Source organism: Pangasianodon hypophthalmus, chromosome 9 (genome assembly GCF_027358585.1).
Source record: "Pangasianodon hypophthalmus isolate fPanHyp1 chromosome 9, fPanHyp1.pri, whole genome shotgun sequence".
Lineage (NCBI taxonomy): Eukaryota > Metazoa > Chordata > Actinopteri > Siluriformes > Pangasiidae > Pangasianodon > Pangasianodon hypophthalmus.
Window position 1 is genome coordinate 19016007 of NC_069718.1, and position 23319 is coordinate 19039325.

Genomic DNA, 23319 nt, shown 5'->3' on the forward strand with positions numbered 1-23319 from the left:
GACAGGGGATGTTTTGGCTCTGACGTGCCGCATCTCTGAGAGTCGCATTTAATCTTCCAGATGTACACAAGATAGCCAGGTGTGTGTTTGAACAATACCAGTTGCAGCTGCTTCTGCACACACACAACTGCCCACCCAACCACACACACACACACACGCCTCAAGTCATGCCTCAAGAATAAACCAGACCCTCTCACATCAGGCCATATCACACCACTCTAGGTAATCTAGTAAGAAAAGCACATAGACAACACAATTTTTTTTTTAAATAAAGTGCTAATTTAAGTATTTCAGGAAGAGTTAGTTCTTTAGATGTCCTTTGAAGACTGCCAGTGACTCAGCTGTTCGGACATCTAGGGGAAGTTCATTCCACCACCTAGGTGCCAGAACAGAGAAGAGTCTTGATGCATGCCTTCCCTGTACCCTGAGAGATGGTGGGATCTGTTGAGCAGTGCTAGAGGATCAGAGGGAGTGTGGTGCAGTGCGGGGTGTGATAAGTGCTTTGAGGTAGATGGGTGCTGGCCCATTTTTGGTTTTGTAGGCAAGCATCAGTGGTTTAAATCTGATGCGGGTAGCTACAGGAAGCCAGTGGAGGGACCGTAGGAATGAGGTGGTTTGTCCAAAAAGTTTGTGAACTCCTGTGTTAATGTCAAGCCTTGGGATCGACTGGCATCCTCCCATCAAGAGTGTATTCCCATCTCACACCCAGTGTTCCCAGGATCCACCACGACCCTGACCAGGATAAAACAGTACTCAAAATGAATCTGTGAATGTATTCATTAATAAACATCAATTTGAATGTAACTGCAATTTTAATAAGTGTTGTTATGATATAAAATGTTTGAAATCCAAATTTTAACTCAGTGTAAATGATTTGGGTCGTGTAGGTGGATTATTCAGGGATAAAAAGCTGTAAATAAATTTGGCAAACTGGTCTGAATACTTGCATTATGTTCATTAAATTAATCTGTCCGTGGATTTGTTATTATTATTATTATTATTATTATTATTATTATTATTATTATTATTATTTTACACTGAATAGGTCCCTGGATGCAGAGTGTGAGAATAGCTGCTCTTAAACACTACACTGCGACTCTTGAACGCACCCCGCCCACATCACTGTTGTTAGCGGTTGTGTTTGGTAGTTACGCCTTTAGCTTTGCACTATGGATCTCCCCGAACCCATAAGAAGGCGTTTGGGGGATTTTTCACGAACTGTTTTCGTGAATCAGGATCGTTCACAACTTTCTCCCGAGGATCATATGACATTTCTGAATCACAGTGAGTTTGCATGCCTCTAATCAAATACCATCTTGCGGTACATCTATCGTTAGCTATAGCTAGCTGTCTAACTTACTAGGCTAGCTGTTCGTTCACTTCCACCAGTTATCCAGCCTACTACTGATTAAAAAAAGCGTGGCTAACTGGCTGGCTTGGACTGGTTCAATAGCTACCGTTTGCTGGGACATGATAAGTTTCAAAAGCATTTTTAGATCATTTGGTAGCTATATTTTAAGGGGGGATATTCAGTGCCTGAGGCTTAGTGTTTATATACCGTTCACTCCGCAGGTACAGATGTTGTATCCAGTCTGCCTCTTCAGATGGCTCTCTTCTTCAACATGTGCTTCTTTCCTCTGTGGTGGATTAGTGAAGTCGTAATGCTGCAACTCAAAGTGAGTAAGTAATGCTTTCCTCACTGTGGAGGTACAGTTTGAGGCAGATCAGCATGACTGGTGCATTATTATTATCTCTCTCTCTCTCTCTCTCTCTCTCTCCCCCTCAGTATCCTGCACTCCCTGATTACTACAAATTCATCCTCATTACTGTTCTAATTTTGATGACTCTCATCGAGGCTATCAGGCTCTATCTGGGCTATGCAGGTAACCTGCAAGAAAAGGTAAAGACTTTTGTAGTTTGTCCAAATGCTAATACTTAAAATGCATGTATGTAAAATGAAGTCAGTCTTTTAGACATTACAGATAATGCAGCATTACAGGTCCCTGAACTGGCTGGCTTTTGGCTCCTCAGCCTCCTTCTGCAGTTCCCTTTGATTCTGTTCCAGCTCTTCAATGAAGCTATACTCATTCAGCCTTTGGAAAGAGGAGTTCATATAGTTCTGGCCTTGTTCATTTTAACTGAGGTATAAACAGTGTTCGTAGAAAACTCTCAAAACAAGTTATAATCTACTCTTTGTTAAATGTTTCTCATTTGAGCTGTATTGTTTTTGCAGGCTCTGTCTGGCTTTGTTGCACTACGTGCAATGGTCAGACACACTGAAAGCCGCTTCCACCTCAGCCAGTTTAATGGTATTCAAGAACTCAGATCATGACAGCTCTGCCATTGATGAACTGCATATCTTTGCAAATAATATACATAAAAAGACTACAGTGATCACTTTTATACCAGATGAAACCTGGCATTTCAGTTCCATGTCCACATGTACAAATGACAAACAGATTTTAAGCGTTCATCTGCACTACTTTTGTGGATTCTGTTTTTCTAAATCAATTTATGACATCAGCAGATCACAGTTGTCAAAGTATTTTATGGTGTTTTTGTTTTTTAAATTCTGTATTAAAAAAAAATAATAATAAAAGAGCCATTGCCTGTGTGTTAACTCAGATATAACTGCAGGTGGTTAATAATAGGATGATGCATATAAACAGTAACAGTATGTTCAGTGGCACTAAACAGTGTAATTCTTTAAAAAGATCTAACACTCATGCACAACGAGCACACAAAAACGTTAGGGAAGTGTTTTGTCCCTGGCAGTAGCATCCCCGTATTTATATTTTAAACATAAAAATTTACTTTGCTGAAATGATTGCAAAAATAATAACATAATAAAAATAATAATGCCTGATAATAAACACAAAAGTTTCATGCATAATCAAAGTACATTCTAATTCCAGAGAGGTACGTGCTCCTATCCATCATGTTTTTGTGAGCCAAAGTGAGACACATTTTGCTATTGTATTGTTCTTTACTCAGCATTTTTGTATGGATGAAGAAATTAAAGAAATAATTGGAGTACTTCAAGGAACTATTCCCCAGCATCTCTGGACTTTTACTCCGGGTGTTCTTTTACTTCAGGTGTCCTGTTTCCAGGCTGTTCTCTGAAGTGACCTCTTTTCACTCCTCTTCATCATGAGCTTGTGGCTTTATGCTTTTATTTATTCTTTCTCCAACCTCTGGAAAGCATGCACCCCTCTGAGAAGGCAGAATGAGAGGTAAGATATCAACAGGTTTTGTATGTAATTGTAGTTCTACAACTAAGTGGTGGACCACCAGGGCAGTTTCCTTCAAAACTAGTGGAGTTTCCTTGCCAATTACTAATAGCAGTGTTGTCACCTTGTGATCATGACCCCATACGGGCAGCCTATAAACTGTCCCTGCTATATCATGCTCGTCTCTTGGTCATTCTCATAAACTTGAGTGATGGTGTCCAGTGGATAATCATAATAACTCCGATAAGGACAACAAAGGTTTTATACATAATCAAAGTATATTCTAAATCCAAAGAGGAGCATGCCCCTGTTTCTGACCCCAAATGAGACTGAGTTTGCTATTGTGTTATTCTGTATTTTTGTATGGTGGTAATAGAACCAGGGTTACAAACCTAACTTTCCAATCTTCTTCCTTATGTTCCACACCACCAAGCTAGTTTCCTTCAGAACTGGTGTTGAACACATATCAGAGTTATCACAAAGATTCACAACATATCCTTTGAGTGATTTTCAAACCATTCTTTACTGAGGATGGATGCAAGTATGCTGTTTTCTATTGAAGATAAACATTAGTCAAACTCTGTGAAATCTGGTGAGAGACAGAGCTCCATACCATCACTTTGCAAATGTCCAAAAGTGACACTTCTCATACAGTCACCCAGGAGCTAACCATAGCATACTGTAGCTGAATGACATTTAATTGAAAAAGGCACCTTTGACCTGTGTTCCATTATGGCTGTGTGAAAAGTTCATTTACCCAAGGGGGCTAAATTGTCTTTTAATAAGTGGAGCCCAATGCACACAAATAGCTGTTAGTGACTTACAGAACCTGTTGGACTGCTCTGGCTTTGTGCAGGGGCAGCAACGTGGCCTGTGCTGTATCCTGCGTATTCTGTCTATCTGCTGTTTTGGTTTTTGAATTTCAACTTCGTGGGAATAGTGTGACAGTAGACAAGAGTGCCTAAAGGTAACCCACTGCCTCAAATTCCTAAATCATGTTTTGGAAAGAAGGAGTCTACGATCTAGTGCCTCTTGGGTCTGTGTGCCAAAGATCTGTCCTGGGACTAGCGGAGGCTGGATCCTTTTTACTGAGCTCAGGCAATGGCATTGGAGGCAGCCAGCTTGCCTTCTTGTTTGCTTTAACAAATCTAGTGATCCTCCACACTCCTTTTCTATAGCTCTCATGCTTGGAGTGCAGCTGGTAGGATTTCTGTATTCTGTGTCTTCAGCTTTGGGCATTCTCATTAAGACCCAACTGTGCCACCTTGTTAGAGATACAACCCACATTAGCCAGAGCATCATATGCCTTACAAACCAGGATGTCTTATATTTTAGGTTATAGGCAGCTCAGGTTTATGCTCAAAGCTTCAAAAGCCTGTAGTAAGGCCACCAGTGTGGCCACTCCACCACTCCCCAAGGCACCCTCTGCAACTAGCATGCAACAGAAGAACACGACTTGAATGCACTTATAGATGTGCATGACAGCTGTTTAATGAAAGTAATATATTATGAGATAGGCCAGTCACTGAATAGATGTGTGTGTTCTGTTGTGTCAGGTGGGGGTCCAAGCTTTACCTTTGCTAGTTTTAATGCTAGCCTCCAGCACATTAGTTGCTGCTGTCAGGCTGCACTCCTGCATTACATTCTGATCACCAGAGGCTATCAATACTCTCCACTAAGGTGGGCTCAATCCTCTAGTTCAGAGAAGCAGAAACTGAGTTTAAACTCACTACATGCAAGGTAGCTGTACTAAACTTCTCCGAGCTCTACTCATTGCCTGCTGCAACAATGCAAAAAAGTGATTCTTTCTTTCTATAGGACTGAACACCTGAGTATGCTGTCCACTTCATTTCCTGCTGTGACAACTCAGCAAGGAAATGAGCACATGGAAAGACTCCACTAGCTCTGTAAAAACTGGCCTGGTGTTCTGGAATTTAAGGAAGTAGAAGTTGAAATGAAGAAGAAGTCAGGTTCCCCATGAACTGTTGAGACCAGATTTTTGAACTAAAATGAATACACAATATGGCCAAAAGTTTGTGGACACCTGACCATTACACCAATATGTGCTTTTTGAACATCTCATTCCAGATTTAGTCCCCCCTTTCCTGTTGTAACAGCCCCACTCTTCTGGGAAGGCCTGGCATGCAGTCATCATGCCAATTCATCTCAAAGGTATTCAGTGGGGTTGAGGTCAGGGCTTTGTGCAGGCCTCTCAAGTTCTTCCACTCCATCCTTGTTAAACCATGTCTTCATGGGCCTCGCTTTGTGCACAGGGGCATTGTCATGCTCAAACGTGTACAGCATACAAAGACATCCTATACAATTGTGTGCCTCCAACTTTGTGGCAACTGGGGAAGGCCCACATATGAGTGTGATGGTCAGGTGTCCATGAACTTTTGACCATATAGTGTATAAACAATGTAGGCAGAATATGACCATTTTTCATTATGTTAAAGGAGAGAATCATAGATATACTAGGCAATGTATACCCGCCTTCACTGCTCCAGCTGCCTGATGAAGCTCCATCTTCCTGCCCATCAAGTGATGTCTCTAGCCTCAGCGCTCTGAGTCCAGCCAGTTCATCTGAGGACATCCTATTGCTGTGGAGTTAGGTAACAATAGCACACCATAATGACAATTATGAAAGTGAAAAAAACCAATGAGACATGGTATGAATAAGAGACTGAAAAACCTTTTGCCAGGCCTTCTTAGATCAGGGAAAAAAGAGTAGTTCCCTGTTTCTTGTTTACTGAGCTGCTCTGCTTCACTGGACTGCTCAGTCTCCAGTACTGCCAGACCTGCTGCCGGTAAATGTCTCTTGGTCACTTGGTCAGTTAAGGTTCAAAATCGAACAATAATATTTGAAATTATTTAAGATGCGATCATGTATTTGTTACACATCTATTGGAGATTTTTCCTACAAACAAGTTGACTACATCTATAACTATCTAGCCTGAAGGTATTATTTACTGAGTCGGGTATGGTATGTATTGTGCTCATGCTTGTTTTTACTCATAATAATTAGATTTTACAATGTGGAATAAAAACACCAAGTTATCATATCTCAGTCTACTGCAATCAAAGTAAGCTTCCTTCATTCATCTTCAGTAATCACATTATCCTGAGAAGAGTCATGGTGAATCCAGAGACTATCCCAAGGCAAGGGAATTCAACCTAGATGGGATGCCAGTCCATCTCAGGGCACCATTCATATACTCATTCACACCTATGGGCACCTAGCATAGCCGATCCAATTTAACTGTATGTTTTGTGAGGAAACCCACGAGAAACACAGGGAGAACATGAAAAACACCGCATAGAAAGTAACTCAAGCTCAGGATGACTCATGAACCCAGGACCCTGGAGCTGTGAGGCAGCAATGCTACATGCTGCACCACTGTGCCACCTAAGTAAGTGTCTGTCTATGTAAAAACTGGATTCAAGTTCAAGGGCCTCACCAAAACTTATATTCATACGAATCAGACTCACCTAGTGCATTTCTTTTATGATTGGTCCTCAGGGTGCCTGCAGTGTTTGGTTTTTCTGGCATATAAGATTCAAGTGAAACTCTGGTTGACTGTGGTGTTCTTTTCTGCCTGATATTTTGCTGGTTGGCAGTGTGGGCTGGAGAGGAGTAGGCTGAGCGGCTGAGTTCTAGGCCTTTAACAGAAATGAACTGTGGAACAACCCTGCAATGGACAGAAATAGATGTGACAGCTCTGTGCAAAAATATGACAGACACAAAGACTATTAGAAATGGATGATAAGTATTAAACTGATAATTACAGATTGTAGAACAACTTTTAGACACTATAGTGGAAAGTATAAACATGTACTATAAAGAAACGTGAATGAACTACTTACCTATGCAGTGAGATTTTTGAAACAGAGGACCTTCCTATGATATCAAATCTAAAGTTAGTGTATAAAAAAAATGAGGTGACTTTTGGCAAAACTATTAAAGACGGACCCACCTCTCATTCCTGAGTATGCTTTGTCATCCTTGTTGAAAAGCATGGGGAACTGCTGAATTGGCAAACATGATAATCTATGGCGAATTGCAGTTACAATCAGAGGCTGGTGCTGTGTTTGCTTCTGGGAGTGATTTACTGACTCTTCAGTCTCATCTAATAAGCTAGGAGAGTAACCTAAGCCATGCTTGAGAAGGTAAAGAGGAAACAATATTTAGCACAGTAGGTAGATGAAAAGTTTTTATCTCTAACAAGTAACTAGCACAGCAGGTTTATTGCAAATTAGCAACTTAAACCATGGAATGTACAGTAAAACACCAAGGCACAATGGACCATAACTGATCAGAGCACTCATAAGTTCTCTTAAACTAGACATGTGGGAAATGGCTCCAATAAGGTTTTGGCTAATAATGTTTTTATCATTTACAGTATTAATGGTTTATAGTAATCTGAGGGTTCAATATAAACAGTTTTTTATTTTTTAACACAATTTATTTACTGACCTATGGTGAGAAAATACAGAAATGAAGCTCCATGTTGAATGAATAAATGCTCACTGTGCGTCACAGGCAGTTTGTATTGAAAAAGCCTAGACTGCACAATATATTACGACTATATTTCTGAAATAATTTATATTTGTTGTTTGGTACTGCACTTCCCTTGATGTTAGATGACACCTAATGCCAAAACATACAAGGTTCAACATGCTGCATTCAGGAAAAGGATACAATGCAAACAATACACTTACAAGTCATGATTTTTGTTTTTGCATGATTCAAAGATTTTGCCCTTGTTCAAGATGATTTTATAATCCTTATAGTAATAAAATTACTATTGTTCAGATATGAGCAAAATGTTGCTGCTCTTTAATACACTAGAGGCCATACCTTGTCTTTCTTGTTCTCCCAAAAAGTCTCATGGCCAGTAAGACTAACACGTGGAATGGGATGTGGGATCCAGGTCCTTCCAGACTGATTAACCCTCACTAACTGTGCCTGAATATAAAAACATATATTTTATCTGCTTGATTTAACATTTTATTCAAGGTTTCATGTATAGTATTTATCCATATTTGAGATATTATTTAATGACATTTGGTTTCTTGTCCTTCCCCTCTTTCACTGGAGTGATTGTTTTTTCTTGGAGTGTTTCAGTCACTAGATCTTCATTTGTTGGCATCGTATCCTGCCAAGGCAAGAACAAAACTCTCTCAGGACTCAGAGCACTGTGACACTTTTGTAATACTTTCCATGTGACGCTTACTGTGTTTTTGTTGACTCTGTGAAAGATCTTGGATTTTGCACTCTGTGCTCCCTGCTGTCGTAATCTATTCCTTTCTTTTCTGCTCCGTAAATGCTTCTTCTTGACTTTTATATCCTTGACAAAGCAAAATTAAAAAGTGCAAGATATCAGTGCAAACAAGGCAAAAGCAGTAAAATGTATATATGTATAAATAAACAGGAGCTGATGACATTATATGCAGTTAACTAGTTGAACAGTGTACCTGGTTTGTGCAGTTTAAAAGATGAACAGGCAGACCATCTGAGTCTGTGCTATTTGATCCACTTGTACTGTAATAGGTTAATGTGCATTGTTAGTGTCACCCATTATATTCTTACTCAATATCTGCAAAAAGTTACACTAAACAGTAGGCTGGATGTTAGTCCTTATAGTAAAATCTGTCCATTCTGCAGTCATCTTTGCAAATATTCCCAGGCAGCTATTTTAAGCCCTACAGAACCATCATGAGGGACTCATACACCCATAAAAGGTTTGGCAAGATAATGTGTGATCTTTGGCTCCAATAACATAGAAAAGGATGATTTGGCTACTGTGCATGCATGCATAGAGCAATATACCCTATATCTGTGCCAAAGTCAATGTAAGATTCTGATAGGTGAGGAGTTTTCTGCTAACGTCTTCACCACAAGGCAGGACTTAGGTAATATCCTGCCACCCTGTTGAGCTTTATACACTACCCCATTCATATTTTAAACAGTGTTATCTATTCATATTGTCTCTGCTTATGTTCACACATCACAAATAGTGTGAATACATTTCAAAATATTTTGATGTGATGATCAGTTTAAATGATTCAGATAATTAAACTCTTTACCTGGACTCAATGTCTACATCAGAGAGGCCCTCCAGGGAGTCCACATCCCTGCCCAGCTTCCGTCTGATCTCCTGCTTCAGCAAAACTCCCAGTTCCTTTAGACAATGTTCAGTCTGAACAAAACAGTCAACAACATTTTTAAGCCCCATTTTCAATGCCTTTGTTCTGTCTTATCGGCAGGATACAACAGTTTTCACAAGACTGGAAAAGACTTGAAAAATAAAGAACCTTGGTTTGGTCTGGGTCACAGAAGTCCAGGAGGGTATCACAAAAGTGGTAGCCCATAGACTTCAGGTCCCCCACAGAGAAGTGAGTTCCTCTTCTGCCACCTTTGAATGAGAACTGACTTGGTAAAGAAATTTCTGAGACAATCCACACGGTCATGAATAACACTAGCACTACACAGTTTCAAAGAGAATTTAACATTTCTTATTCAATAGTATTATGTCCCTATATGATAAGTCTTAAAAAGCCTGACAGAAAATGGTGTTTGCATACATCTCATTATGCAAACTTTATAAAACTAAAGGCCTTCTAACGGCCTTTACCTAAAGTGGAGCCTCCAAAGGTGGACTCCATAGTATAGCTGTTTCTGATGCCGAGCCTCCACATTACAATGCGACCAGTGCCTTCTTTGCCTTTGTGCATCTTAAACTTACAACTCCTGAAAGAAAACTAGAAATAACAAATGTGCTGTGATAATAATGCAATTGAAGACACACTTTTAAGGCATCAACTAACCCAAACTGCAACAGCCTCAGCATATTCTTACCTTGTCTTTGGCATTTTTGCTCATCATCAGAGGGAAGACACGCTCCTGAAGATGTAGTGAAGTATCCTTACGATCAGTGCAACCGTACATGAATACATTGTTTTTTCTGCTGTGGCCGTGAAAGTCACAGTATAACACTACTTCTCTCTCAGCTAGCAACCTAAGGAGTTAAAGCAATGTATTTTACATATCTCTTTTAATATGCATGAAAATACTGTATGTTTCAACATATTCAGTCATAGGCTAATTCCACAGACAGTTACGCAATTCATCAATTTCATCAGTTAAATCAGACTTAGTCAAGTTCTAAAAGGAACTGGGTCCTTAACAGCTTTATAGATAGCACACTTCCAAAGCTATCTTTTTATTAGCAGTAACCTTGGACAAATGTACCCCCAACTCATTTTCACTGAAATTCATTTTTACCCTCTTCTATTTAATTCTTTCCTCAGATCTTGGATGGCTCTTTCTTTCCTTAGATCTTCCTTGGGTCTTGGAGATTGAATGCTTTCCTATTATTAGCTCGTTACTGTACCACCTGCATAAATTAGGGCACGTTTCATAAAGCAGATGTACACTCACTGAGCACATTATTAATAACAGCTGTACACCTACTCTTTTATGCAATTCTCTAATCAGCCAATCGTGTGGCAGCAGTGCAATGCATAAAATCATGCAGATACGATTTTATTTCTGTGACTGCAGATCTCCTGGGATTTTCATGCACAACAGTCCTAGAGTTTACTCAGAATGGTGCAATAAAGAAAAAACATCCAGTGAGTGGCAGTCCTGTGGACGGAAATGCCTTGTTGATCAGAAAGTTCAATGAAGAATGGCCAGACTGGTTTGAGCTGAGAGAAAGGCTACAGTAACTCAGATAACCACTCTGTACAATTGTGGTGAGCAGAAAAGCATCTTAGAATGCACAACACGAGCACATTTGAGGTAGATGGGCTACAACAGCAGAAGACCACATCCATCATTCGGGTTCCACTTTTGTCAACCAAGAACAGAAAGTTGAGGCCGCAGTGCATGATGTGCATCATTGCTTGAATGCCACAGCCTATTTGAGTGTTGTTGCTGACCATGTGCATCCCTTCATGGCCACAATTTACCCATCTTCTAATGGCTACTTCCAATTAATGCACCACGTCACAAAACAAAAGTCATTTCAAACTGGTTTCATGAACATGACAGTGAGTTCAGTGTTCTTCAGTGGCACCGGATCTGAATCCAATAGAACACCTTTGGGATTTGGTAGAATGGGAGATATGCAGCATGAAAGTGCACCTGAAAAATCTGCAGGAACTGTGTGATGCAATCATGTCAACATGGACCAGAATCTCAAAGGAATGTTTCCATCATCTTGTAGAACCCATGTCATGAAGAATTGAGGCTGTTTTGAGAGCAAAGTGAGGCCCTACCCAGTATTAGCATAGTGTTCCTAATAGAGTGCTCAGTGAGTGTATAGGGTAAACTGGTTCATCTCATATATTATATATATATATATATATATATATATATATATATGGCATTTAAATGCATAAAAGGGGTTAAAAGGGCTAGTGGGAGGGACCATGTATCCAAACATCTGCAAGTGATTCATCATTTGTGGGCAAACCACAGCTCATTTTGATGTTGTACAACAGTTTACAAATTTGTTCATACACCTTTCTGTGTGTTCAAATCTGCTCACACTTTACACACCTTTACTGAAGTAAGTGCCATGGTAAGTGTACGAGTTATGTTACTCACCGTTTCACCATGTTGCGAGTGTACCATACACAGGGGAACGAATCCTTAAGTAGAGTTCGATAGTTGCGGTTCATATCACGTCCTGCCAGAGAGCAGCGGTAGTTCCCAACCACCACGCCATCAGGGTTCAGCATTGGCACTACCTGCATATGATCCAGTGGAGCCATTTTCAGGTTTTTAATATGCAGTGCATTTTTAGTGTAACAAATGCACAATATCATATGCACATTTTCTTTCAATTTCCTTCATTTTTATTTCCACTGTTCCACTTTATTAGGAACACTTAATTTTCACATACAACAGTCTCTAGAGTTTAAACAGAACGGCAAAAGAACGAAAAACACTGAGTAAGCGACAGTTCTGTGGGTGGAAATGCCTTGTTGATAAGAGAGGTCAGAGGAAAAAGACCAGATTGGTTCGAACAGCCAGGAAGGATATAGTAACTCATATAATCACTCTTCACGACCATGGTGAGCAGAAAAGACAGTTGAAGATTAGAAAAAACTCCCCTGGTGTTTTTCCAGTCTTCAGCTGTCTAGTTTGGGTGAGTCTGTGCCCATGATACCCTCAGATTCTTGTTCATGGCTGACAGGAGTGGAACCTGATGTGGCTGAGTTACTATAGACTTCCTGTCAGCTCAGACCAGTCTGGTCATTCTCTGATCTCTCTCATCAACAAGGCATTTCCACCCACAGAACTATCGCTCACTCAGTGTTTTTTGTTTTTCGCACCGTTCTGTATAAACTCTAGAGACTGTTGTGTGTGAAAATCCCAGGAGTTCAGCAGTATCTGAAATACTCAAATCAGCCCATCTGGCACCAATAAACATGCCACAGTTAAAGTCACAGAGATCACAATTTTTCCCCATACTGATGTTTGATGTGAACATTGAAGCGCTTGACCTGTATCTGCATTTTATACATTGTGCTACATGATTGGCTGATTGGAAAACTATATAAATGAGCAGGTGCCCAGGTGTTCCCATTAAAGTGGACAGTGAGTGTAATGGGCCAAGCCCAAAATGGTGAAATATTAAGCTTTTAATGGTCTTAACAAAAAAAAAAAAAAAAAAAAATCACTGGTTAGAAAATGAGCAAGAATGAAACAAATGCACTCCTGAGAGCTCCTGTGCCACCATTTGCTGGTTTACTTTTGCTGCAGTGAACTGTTTGGGGAAAAGCTAGAAACAGGGAAATTCACTTATATAGTCTTCTTGTACGCAAAGCTAAAACCATGATAATGATTAAGATGTTTGATATAAAATTCAAACTAACACAAATCTGGGTGCACAAAATGTTCCAAAAATATCTTCTGGGATGTTTTTTTTTTTCTTAAAAGATTAGTCGTTATTTGGTTATCTTCCACACCTGATGAAGCTCATCAAGGGCCACAAGGCTTAAACATGTAAAGAAATCAAAGGGAAAAGCTTCCCATACTAAGTTCCTTTATCTATTTGTTTAATTCTTGCTAATTTCCTGACCAATGATTTGCTGTTTTGGGCTTGGCCTATTTTTTTTGCCCAGGAGTGTATGTATTCAGCACTATTATACCATCGTTTTTTTGAGTTACAAAAAAAGAAAAATACTGAATACAGGTACAAATAGACCCAAAGGTACCAAAAATAACAAGGACCAGCACAGAATGGCATATACATCCAATAGGTTAGGGAGGGACTGTACAGTACATGCAAGTCATCATGAGATATTAATAAAATTGTGCATCAAATGTTATGCTCCAAGGTCAAGTTTGGAAATAAAGTAATAAGGGAGACTAAATTTGATTATATGGACAATTCTTGCCCAAAATAAGTTTCGTTTGGAACTGCCTTGCAGAAGCATTTAAAAAAAAAAAAAAGAAAAAAAAAAAAGACTTTATTAACTGTCTTTATTAACTAACCTTAAACACAAAGGTTTCCCTCAGTAGACGTGCATCGGGTGATTTACCCAACAGAAAATCCAAGAAGCCCTGCATCATCCATGAGCTATTTGTTTCCCCCGGATGCACCCGTGCTGTTACTACCACTGCTCGCCTGTTTCTTCGCTCTTGCCAGGTGCCACAGGGTGCAGTAATAGTCAGCACATACACAGAGTTTCCTGCCAAGCTTCGGCACAGTACCCGCACTTTGCAGTACACTGCCCGAGCTGGGTCTGAAACCACACCTTGTAGATAGTGTTGCAGGTCCGAGTAGGTGTACGGATAACAATGGGCCAAGTAGCAGGTATCATTTTCATAAGGAAACTCAAGTGTCCAGGTGAGCGAATAGAGTGGTTTGCCCTCTTTTTCACTCTGATTCCGGTAATACCTTTCAGAAAAATGGATAACAGGCATGCAGGGATTCAAAGTCTACTTTTAATAGAATCTAAGTGTGACTGATAGATTTAACAGCAATGTACACTCACCGAATACTGCTGCCTGCACGGTACCAACCCTCTCCCTTCAGCCAGGCACCAAGCTCAGAGTACAGCAGTGGACGCATGCCTGCTTCGTACAGACTGCTGGATTTCATCAGGTTGATAATCGTGAAACGATATGTGACACCGGCCTTCATGTTCTTCACACGGAAGTAGAACCACTGTGTGTGCTTTGTAGTGTACATGTCATTGCGCAAAGTGAGCTCATATTCATAATGACCACTAAAAAGAGAAAATATCATTGTTTAATGTTTACACTATACATAGAGAAAGTAACATTCTTTAATTAGGGGCACCTAAATTAACAAAAAATTAGTGAGAAGAGGTGTGTTAGTCTCTGGGTTTTGGTATATGGTAATATACTGTACAGTAGTACATGTAGTGGTAGTGTCAATTTCCACCATGATTAAGGTGAAAATCACCTGCTTCCACCGCTAGTCTGTACTATATTTTCCATCTGCACAGGGGATTCACAACACTAAAATCCTGCTGGTTGTACCTAGGCTATGGTTGTCAAACAACAATGACTAGTATTCCGACAATATGAATGGAATTACATGAGTTACACTCTGAAAGCAGTAAACCTTTAGCTGAGTACATCCATTAATAATCCATGAATATCTGCACGATGGATAATAACAAGCTAGCGAATGTTGTGGCAAATTAAGAGGACGCATTACCTGAAATAGAGGTTATTATACAGTCCCCTCCAGAAGTATTGGAATGGTAAGGCCAATTCTTTTTATTTTGCTATACACTGAAGACATTTGGGTTTGAGATCAAAAAATGGATGAGACAACAGATCAGAATTTCAGCTTTTATTTGCTGATATTTCCATCTAGATGTGTTAAACAACTTAAAACATGGCACCTTTTGTTTGAACCCACCCATTTTTGAAGTGATCATAAATACTGGAACATGTGACTGACAGGTATTTCCCGTTGCCCAGGTGTGCCCTGTTAGATTGTTTAAACAGTTAAAAGCTCTGAATGTCTACTCTTGGTTTGAGCTCTGGGTTTCATCTGTGAAGACTGCATTTGTTGTCAAACAGGTTAAACCAACATGAAGACCAGAGCCAATGCACAAGCATATGGCATAGCCAGTACAACAGTTTGGAATGTCCTGAAAAAGAAAGAAACCACTGGTGTACTCAAACCAGACATCAAACAGGTTGGCCAAGGAAAACAACAGCAGTTGATGAAACATTGTGAGAGCTGTGAGAAAAACCCAAAAACAACAGTCAGTGACATCACCAACAACCTCCACAGGGCAGGCATTAAGGTGTCACAATCCACCATTCAAAGAAGACTTCGAGAGCAGAAATATAGAGGCCATACCACAAGATGCAAACCAATCATCAGCAGTAAGAATGAGAAGGCCAGACTGGAATTCACAAAGATACAGAGATGAGCCACAAAAGTTCTGGAACCAAGATTAACCTCTAGCAAAGTGATGGAAAGGCCAAAGTGTGGAGAAAGAAACAATCTGCTCATGATCCAAAACATACAAGCTCATCGGTCAAGCATGATGGAAGTATCATAGATAGAGTCATGGCTTGGGCTTGCATGGCTGCTTCTGGAACAGGCTCATTTATCTTTATTGATGATGTAACTCATGAAGGGAGCAGAATGAATTCAGAAGTCTACAGAAAACATTCTCTTTGCCAATTTACAGAGAAATGCATCCAGTGTAATTGGGAGGAACTTCATCATGCAGTAAAACAATGACCCAAAACACATTTCCAACACAACAGAGGACTTCATCAGGGGGAAAAAGTGGAAGGTTTTAGACTGGTCAAGTCAATCAACAGACCTTAACCAGATTGAGCATACATTTCACCTTCTGAAAAGGAGGCTAAAGGAGGAAACCCCCAAAGACAAACAACAACTGAAAGAAGCTGAGGTACAAGCCTGGAAAAGCATCACAAAAGAAGAATGCAACAGCAATGTCAGTGGGTCGCCAAATTGATGCAGTTATTGCAAGCAAGGGATATGCATAAAATATTAAGTGTTATTTACCTTATTTTACTTTAAGACCATATGTTCCTTTACTTTAGTTCACCTAAAAATTGGGTGGTCTGCCACCAAAGGTGCCATGTTCTGAGTTGTTTAACACATCTAGATGTGAATATCAGGAAATGAAAGCTGAAATTCTGATCTATCATCTCATATTCATCTTTTGATCTCAAACCCAAATGTCTTCAGTGTATAGCAAAAACAAAAGAAGTGGCCTTACCATTTCAATATTTTTGGAGGGTTCTGTATAAATGTATTTTTTGCTAATAACTGCTTCTTCCTTGCTAAATTAATATGCATAAAGGAAATATTGCAGCCTAATTATATCTGACTAACAATTCCTCTTTATTCTTTGGATTCTATTTCCTTGTAATCCAGGTGTAGAGCCAGTTGTTGCAAAACTGTTTCTGTCACTGTCGAGTAGAAAGGTCTTGATTCCAGCTCTGCATTTTAGCAACAGAAAGTGCTGGAAATGTCATTGTTACCCACTTACATTTTAACTGCTTTTTGAAGATTACCACTCTCAAATCTGGACTCAAAAGACAGGGTAGGTGTCTCTTGGCTGACGGCACTAGATGTGAAATTCTTTGTATGCCTCCTGCTGCCACCAACACGGGAACGAGTGAAGTAGGACATTTTTGTGGCTTAATGAACACACAGAGTACACAGAAAGTAAGGTCTTATGAGTAGCAGTTTTAAAGTAGTTGGTAAAGTAAAAAGCATTAAAAGGATAAACACTTTTCTAAGAGGGTTCAGATCACTGTTGGTTTCAAACAGTGTCTGGCAAAAACATTCTGCATGCTGAGTGTTACCGGAGTCTACAAAATACACAGTGATTCCTTTTTCTTCTCCCCCTGGCATGGGGGTTTGCTCATGGCCTGTAGGTTGATAAAATGGTTCTGGTTCTGGAGGATCCCATTCTGTATCAATACACAGACAGGCAAAAATTGTTGTAAAAAAAAAATAAAAAGCAGAAACCAGGGAGCAGTTTAATTTTTTCTGGATCAAAAGTATAAAGAATGGATACCTATGTGATGGATTTTGTCACAGACGACTTCACATTCAACTGGCCAGCGAACACCCTGGAACGGACAGGAAATGGAAGGGATAGAAAAGAGGTCCAGTGGTTCCCTCAGGCGTGGGATAGGCCTTCCACCATCAAGGTCAATTAGCAGCTGCCTGGTCCTGAGATATTTTTCCATGTTGAAAGAGACTAGATGGATGACACAAACATAAATATAAATTAAAAACAAATTTTACCACAAATACACACACCCACAGACAGCAAGAGAAGACATTTGAGAAGAAGGGTCCTGAAGTTTAACTAGCAGATTAACTCAAGCAGCTTGTGTTTACTTCCCTGGTTCATCTTCCTTTTAACCTCCCTGAAGCAGTACATTTCAAAATTTGTTAGGTGACCCAGATGTGCTGTATACCATGACCTAACTGCTATGTTACAATTTGTTATGGGCTTTGTACCTACAAAAGGATGTCTGAACAGTACAGAAAGCAAACAAACTGAACAGGTATTAGGTGTTTGACTAACACTAAAAATATGGAAAGTGATGATAGAATTAGGTTTGAAACGTTAAATGTTGAAACAATTGTACATAGTATTTTGTTGTGGACACATTATCTACAAATATTAGTCTTTCACTGGACAATCATCAGCAACATTTAATCCAAGACGTTACATTTCAGTTGAGGTAAGTGAAGAAGGTATAAATTTTCTTTATGGCGTATGGTATGTGTTGTTACATTGTTAATGTGATTAATTTCAAATGGAATGAGCTAAAGATATTCTGAATGAAGTATATGTGTCATACAACATTAAATGAAGTAAAGTGAAGTGACATGTGGCCAAGTATGGTGACCCATACTCTGAATTTGTGCTCTGCATTTAACCCATCCAAGTGCACACACACAGTAGTGAACACACACACACCATGAACACACACCCGGAGCATATACGAAACAAATTCACTAATTTCATTGACTATAAGAAGAACATTCTACTAGAAAAAGAATCATTTCATCACATTTCAACTATAACATTTCTGCTATTTAAAAAAAAAAAAAAAAAAAAAACAACATACATTGTCCCTGATGTGCCTGTGGTTGTTCCTCGTCTATGTCTGTGCTGTCAGCAGTTGAATGGAGGACATCTGTGGCCACAGAATCATGGCTGCTGTCCCATAGTCTGCCTGTTGAAACATTTCTCTGAAGAAATGTAGAACTCTGACCTAAAAACCAAAATACATATTCAAAAAAAGTAAAAAGTCAAAGATAAACAGCAGGTTGTTAAGTATCTATACCATACATTACACTTAAAATGTCTAAAATTTGGCCTACCACTTATATCACAATAGATATGTTCTGATTTAAACTCAGAGAGGTTGCTTGGGTTATTTAACAATCAGACCATAATACTGCTTACATTTTTTTCCAGTAATAACAAAGACTATTACTCACTAGCTAAAACTTTATTCAGACTTATTATACAAGCAAAGATGATACAAGCATTTGAGCACAGACCTACCTGTAAAAAGTCCATAATGCTTTAAATGCTGCACAATGAACTTCTCATAGGGATCATCTGAGGTCTTAATGAAAAAGAAAAGCAAAGATTTAAGTCATACACAGACACGCACACACACACACACACATATATACACATATATACACCAATCAGCCATAACATTAAAACCACTGACAGTTGAAGTGAATAATATTGATTATCTTGTTACAATGTCACCTGTCAAGGGGTGGGATATATGAGGCAGCAAGTGAACAGTCAGTTCTCAAAGGTGATGTGTTGGAAGCAGGAAAAATGGGCAAGTGTAAGGATCTGAGCAACTTTGACAAGGGCCAAATTGTGATGGCTAGACGACTGGGTCAGAGCATATCCAAAACGGCAGGCCTTGTGGGGTGTTCCCGGTATGCAGTGGTTAGTACCTACCAAAAGTGGTCCAAGGAAGGACAACCGGTGAACCAGCGACAGGGTCACGGGCACCCAAGGCTCGCTGATGCTCATGGGGAGCAAAGGCCCATCTGGTCCGATCCCACAGAAGAGCTACTGTAGCACAAATTGCTGAAAAACTTCATGCTGGCTATGACAGAAAGGTGTCAGAACACACAGTGCATCACAGCTTGCTGTGTATGGGGCTGCGCAGACCAGTCAGAGTGCCCATGCTGACTCCTGTCCACCACCAAGAGCGCATACAATGGGTATGTGAGCATCAGAACTGGAACATGGAGCAATGGAAGAAGGTGGCCTGGTCTGATGAATCATGTTTTTTTTTTTTTTTTTTTACATCATGTGGTCGGCCGGGTGAGTGTGCATCGCTTACCTGGAGAAGAGATGGCACCAGGATGCACTATGGGAAGAAGGCTAGCAGGTGGAGACAACGTGATGCTCTGGGTAATGTTCTGCTGGGAAACTTTGGGTCCTGGCCTTCATGTGGATGTTACTTTGACACGTACCACCTACCTACACATTGTTACAGACCAGGCTACCCCTTCATGGCAAAGGTATTCCCCAATGGCAGTGGCCTCTTTCAGCAGGATAATGCGCCCCGCCACACTGCAAAAATTGTTCAGGAATGGTTTGAGGAACATGACAAGAAATCAAGGTGTTGACTTGGCCTCTAAATACCCCAGATCTCAATCCGATCGAGCATCTGTGGAATGTGCTGGACAAACACCTCTGATCCATGGAGGCCCCACCTCGCAAATTACAGGACTTAAAGCATCTGCTGCTAACGTCTTGGTGCCAGATACCACAGCACACCTTCAGAGGTCGAGTCCATGACTGGATGGGTCAGAGCTGTTTTGTCAGCAGAAGGGGGACCTACACAATATTAGGCAGGTGGTTTTAATGTTATAGACAGATGGATGGATGGATGGATGTTGGTACCACATGGGCTGGTCTGAGTATTTCAGAAACTACTGATCTCCTGGGATTTTCATACACAACATCTGAGTTTTCACAGAATGGTGCGAAAAACAAAAAACACTGAGTGAGCGACAGTTCTATGGGTGGAGTACAGAAGAGCTACTGTAGCACAAATTGCTGAAAAAGTTAATGCTGACTGATAGAAGGTGTGAGAACACACAGTGTATCACAGCTTGCCGTGTATGGGTCTGTGAAGCTGCAGACCGGTCAGAGCGCCCATGCTGACTCCTGTCCACTGCCTAAAGCACCTACAATGGGCACGTGAGCATCAGAACTGGACCATGGAGCAATGGAAGAAGATGGCCTGGTCTGATTATATATTATATTATATGTATATAATGAAAAGCCACTTATGCAATCAACAGTACATTTTTAGCCCTCATGTTTAATACCTTCCTCATATCCTTCTTATCTTTTTTTTTTATTCCAACGCTTTTAGTTTTCAGATGAGACATTTTCTCTTTTTTTTCTTTTTTTTTTTGTCAGTCTTTGGTTTAAAGTTTTTTTTTTTTTTTTTTTTTGCATTTTAAACATAAGCATTACTTGGAAAAAAGAACTCATTTTAAACCAAAGGCAAAAAATAAAATAAAATAAATAAATAAAATAAAAACCAGTAAGAAGAAAAACAGCCTAACAGTTTGGTTTCAGTTGTGTGCTCAGTGAAGCAGGTATGGACAATGTTTAATTCCGGTATGAGCAAAATGTTCATTAGTTACCTTACTCACCTGCATATCATCTCCCGATTCCCAGCCGTGTATACAGCCGACTTTAACAACTGAACAGATAAGCTGCCTAGCTCATTAGTCTAGCGGCGTTAGTTAGCTACTTATGTAACACAGACACGTTAATATATGACAGAGGTAACTTTTCAGTTAGTTTCACTGCTCAGGGTATGCTGAGCACGTTCACATCCACCGTCGGAAAACACGTAAATAAAATACCATTACACTGAAAAATGACTTTGGCTTTGTTAATAGCCGACAACGGGCTAGCAATAAAGCTAACTAAAACAACACGTTCTTTTTATAAACTTTCTCGCAGTTGCTAGGCAATTGACGTCGGAGTAGCGTCGTTACCATGGACACCAAGCGCACTTTGCGCACAACAGGCGTAAATGGAGCCAATAGTAATGTTAAAAAAAATGTTAAAAATAAATTAAAAACAACACATAAAAACTGCCGAACTGTGCCAGAGGAAATGTAGTCAACATAAAATAATTAATGTTGATTAGTAAACAGGTACATAGTTATCAGCAGTGATACAGCACATTTAATTCATTAACATAACACATTTACTGATAATATTTAATCTGTAAGAAGTCCACTGACCCGCAGTCATATACACGTTATACATACTTGCCTTAATTGGTTGGTTGTAACGACTTTGTGTGCTGCTTTTAATCAGACTTCTGTTTTGGGCTTCCTGAAATTGTGTTAAATTAACCTTAACCCTTACCAGTGTACACTATATCACCAAAAGTGTGTGGTCACCTGACCTTCAAACTCACATGTGGTTCTTCCCAAAACTGTGCCCACAAAGTATGAAGCACACTGTTGTCTAGAATGTGTTTGTATGCTGTAGCTTTAAGATTTCATTTCACTGGGACTAAAAGGCCCAAATCGGTTCCAGCATGGTAATGCCCCTGTGCACAATGTGAGATCCATGAAGATATGGTTTGCCAAGTTTGGAGCAGAACTCGAGTGATCTGCACAGAGCCCTGACCTCAACCCCACTGAACACCTTTAGGATGAACTGGAACTCTGACTGCACCCCAGACCTCCTCGCCTAACATCAGTGCCTGACCTCACTAATGCTCTTGTGGCTGAATGAACACAAATCCCACTCCAAAATCTATTGGACGAGTGTAGGCTGTTATAACAGCAAAGAGGGGACCAAATCTGGAACGGGATGTTCAGCAAGCACATATGGGTATGATGACCAGGTGTTCATAAACCTCTGGCCATATAGTGTAGCTTGAAGAACATGTGGCCTAGTGAACCACTAAATATTAATTAATGGTATTAGCCTATTTAGTGGCATTGCACTGTAATGCAGGTCCTCTACACTCAACGTCTTCTTTATTAGGAACACCTGTACACCTGGTCATTTATGCGGTTGTCTATTCAGTCAATCATGAATAAAATCATGCAGATACAGGAGTAAGCTCACACCAGTCTGGTCATTCTCCTCTGAACTGTCTCATCAACAAGGCATTTCCACCCACAAAACTGTTGCTCACTAGATGTTTTTTGTTTTTGCACCATTCTATGTAAACTCTAGATGCTGTTGTGTGTGAAAATCTCAGGAGTTCAGCAGTATCTGAAATACTTAAAAAAAAAAAAAAAAAAAAAAAGCCCATCTGGTACCAATAACCATGCCATAGTTAAAGTCACAGAGATCACATGTTTCCCCCATTCTGATATTTGATGTGAACATTAATTGAAGCTCTTGATCTATATCTGCATGATTGGATAACTGCATAAATGAGCAGGTGTTCCTATTAAAATGGACAGTGAGTATATTACCAATTTGATTCCTCAAACTAGTAGTCTTTAAGTAATTCACTTTTTTTCAGTAGCATCTTCATCCCTGTCAGGGTCATGGTGTATCCAGAGAGTATCCCAGGAATGCTTGGTGGGAGGCAGGAACCAACCAATTTATTGGAGCCGCAGAGTGCATTAGGTTAGGTGGGGTGTGATTTCCACCTCTGCAAAATCACACACCTCAACCACTAGTCTAGAGGTTATATTAGCATGAGCGGATTTAAAGCAACACCATTTTAACATACTCGTCAAGACATTATTAATATAGTTATAACAGTGGTGATTTCCTGTTCTGTCTTTCTTTCAAATGCATTATAAAGCATTGCATATTTCCACATCCCCACAAGAAAGCTCTTCCAATCATATATCCACAGAGAATGTGCACATTCAAGTACTTTAAATGATTTAAAACCAATTATATTCATAACTCCTGTGATATTCCCTCTCAACTAACAGCTGAATTGGTCCATCGTTTGATTTCAAAAATCTAAAGGATACTACAGACCTGTAAGCATTGCATTATTCAGAATTAAAAAAAAAAAATCATTACA

General features: G+C 39.8%; 2 protein-coding genes across 6 annotated transcripts; one reads left to right on the plus strand and one right to left on the minus strand.

Annotated features, from left to right (window-relative positions):
- The first annotated feature begins 1123 nt into the window (after nucleotides 1-1123).
- Nucleotides 1124-2599, plus strand: tmem17 (transmembrane protein 17). 2 transcript variants are annotated; one of them, XM_026920019.3, is made up of 5 exons: nucleotides 1124-1284; nucleotides 1573-1676; nucleotides 1787-1900; nucleotides 2000-2143; nucleotides 2234-2599. In XM_026920019.3, exons 1-5 carry the CDS (start codon nucleotides 1170-1172, stop codon nucleotides 2330-2332), a joined length of 576 nt encoding a protein of 191 aa, XP_026775820.1. In that variant the 5' UTR covers nucleotides 1124-1169; the 3' UTR covers nucleotides 2333-2599. The 2 variants fall into 2 exon arrangements, with proteins under 2 accessions (XP_026775820.1, XP_034163540.1); XM_034307649.2 differs by having other exon boundaries at nucleotides 2066-2143.
- Nucleotides 2600-2721: 122 nt separating this feature from the next.
- agbl2 (AGBL carboxypeptidase 2) lies at nucleotides 2722-23193 on the minus strand. 4 transcript variants are annotated; one of them, XM_026920018.3, is made up of 23 exons: nucleotides 20951-23193; nucleotides 18810-18873; nucleotides 18367-18513; nucleotides 17298-17483; nucleotides 17083-17190; nucleotides 16764-16914; nucleotides 14244-14477; nucleotides 13741-14146; nucleotides 11845-11987; nucleotides 10090-10249; nucleotides 9866-9992; nucleotides 9546-9646; nucleotides 9318-9430; nucleotides 8706-8772; nucleotides 8465-8578; nucleotides 8294-8386; nucleotides 8089-8196; nucleotides 7205-7388; nucleotides 7095-7128; nucleotides 6720-6919; nucleotides 5923-6028; nucleotides 5724-5830; nucleotides 2722-3213 (listed from the first exon to the last, which is right to left on the minus strand). In XM_026920018.3, the coding sequence occupies exons 1-23, from the start codon at nucleotides 20954-20956 to the stop codon at nucleotides 3173-3175; spliced, it is 3000 nt and encodes a 999-aa protein (XP_026775819.3). In that variant the 5' UTR covers nucleotides 20957-23193; the 3' UTR covers nucleotides 2722-3172. The 4 variants fall into 4 exon arrangements, with proteins under 4 accessions (XP_026775819.3, XP_026775817.3, XP_053092840.1 ...); XM_026920016.3 differs by having other exon boundaries at nucleotides 5923-6031; XM_053236865.1 differs by having other exon boundaries at nucleotides 5923-6055.
- Nucleotides 23194-23319: the final 126 nt, after the last annotated feature.

What these genes read in the sequence shown, in the direction of transcription:
- agbl2 (XM_053236865.1), bottom strand. An exon ending in TTTTAAACTGCACAAACCAG is followed by an intron (nt 8,579 to 8,705) that starts GTACACTGTTCA and finishes TGCTTTGTCAAG; the next exon opens with GATATAAAAGTCAAGAAGAA. An exon ending in ACAGAGTCAACAAAAACACA is followed by an intron (nt 8,387 to 8,464) that starts GTAAGCGTCACA and finishes TTGCCTTGGCAG; the next exon opens with GATACGATGCCAACAAATGA.
- tmem17 (XM_026920019.3), top strand. Translation starts at nt 1,170, where the DNA reads ATGGATCTCCCCGAACCCATAAGAAGGCGTTTGGGGGATTTTTCACGA. An exon ending in TCGTAATGCTGCAACTCAAA is followed by an intron (nt 1,677 to 1,786) that starts GTGAGTAAGTAA and finishes TCTCCCCCTCAG; the next exon opens with TATCCTGCACTCCCTGATTA. An exon ending in CCTTGTTCATTTTAACTGAG is followed by an intron (nt 2,144 to 2,233) that starts GTATAAACAGTG and finishes TTGTTTTTGCAG; the next exon opens with GCTCTGTCTGGCTTTGTTGC.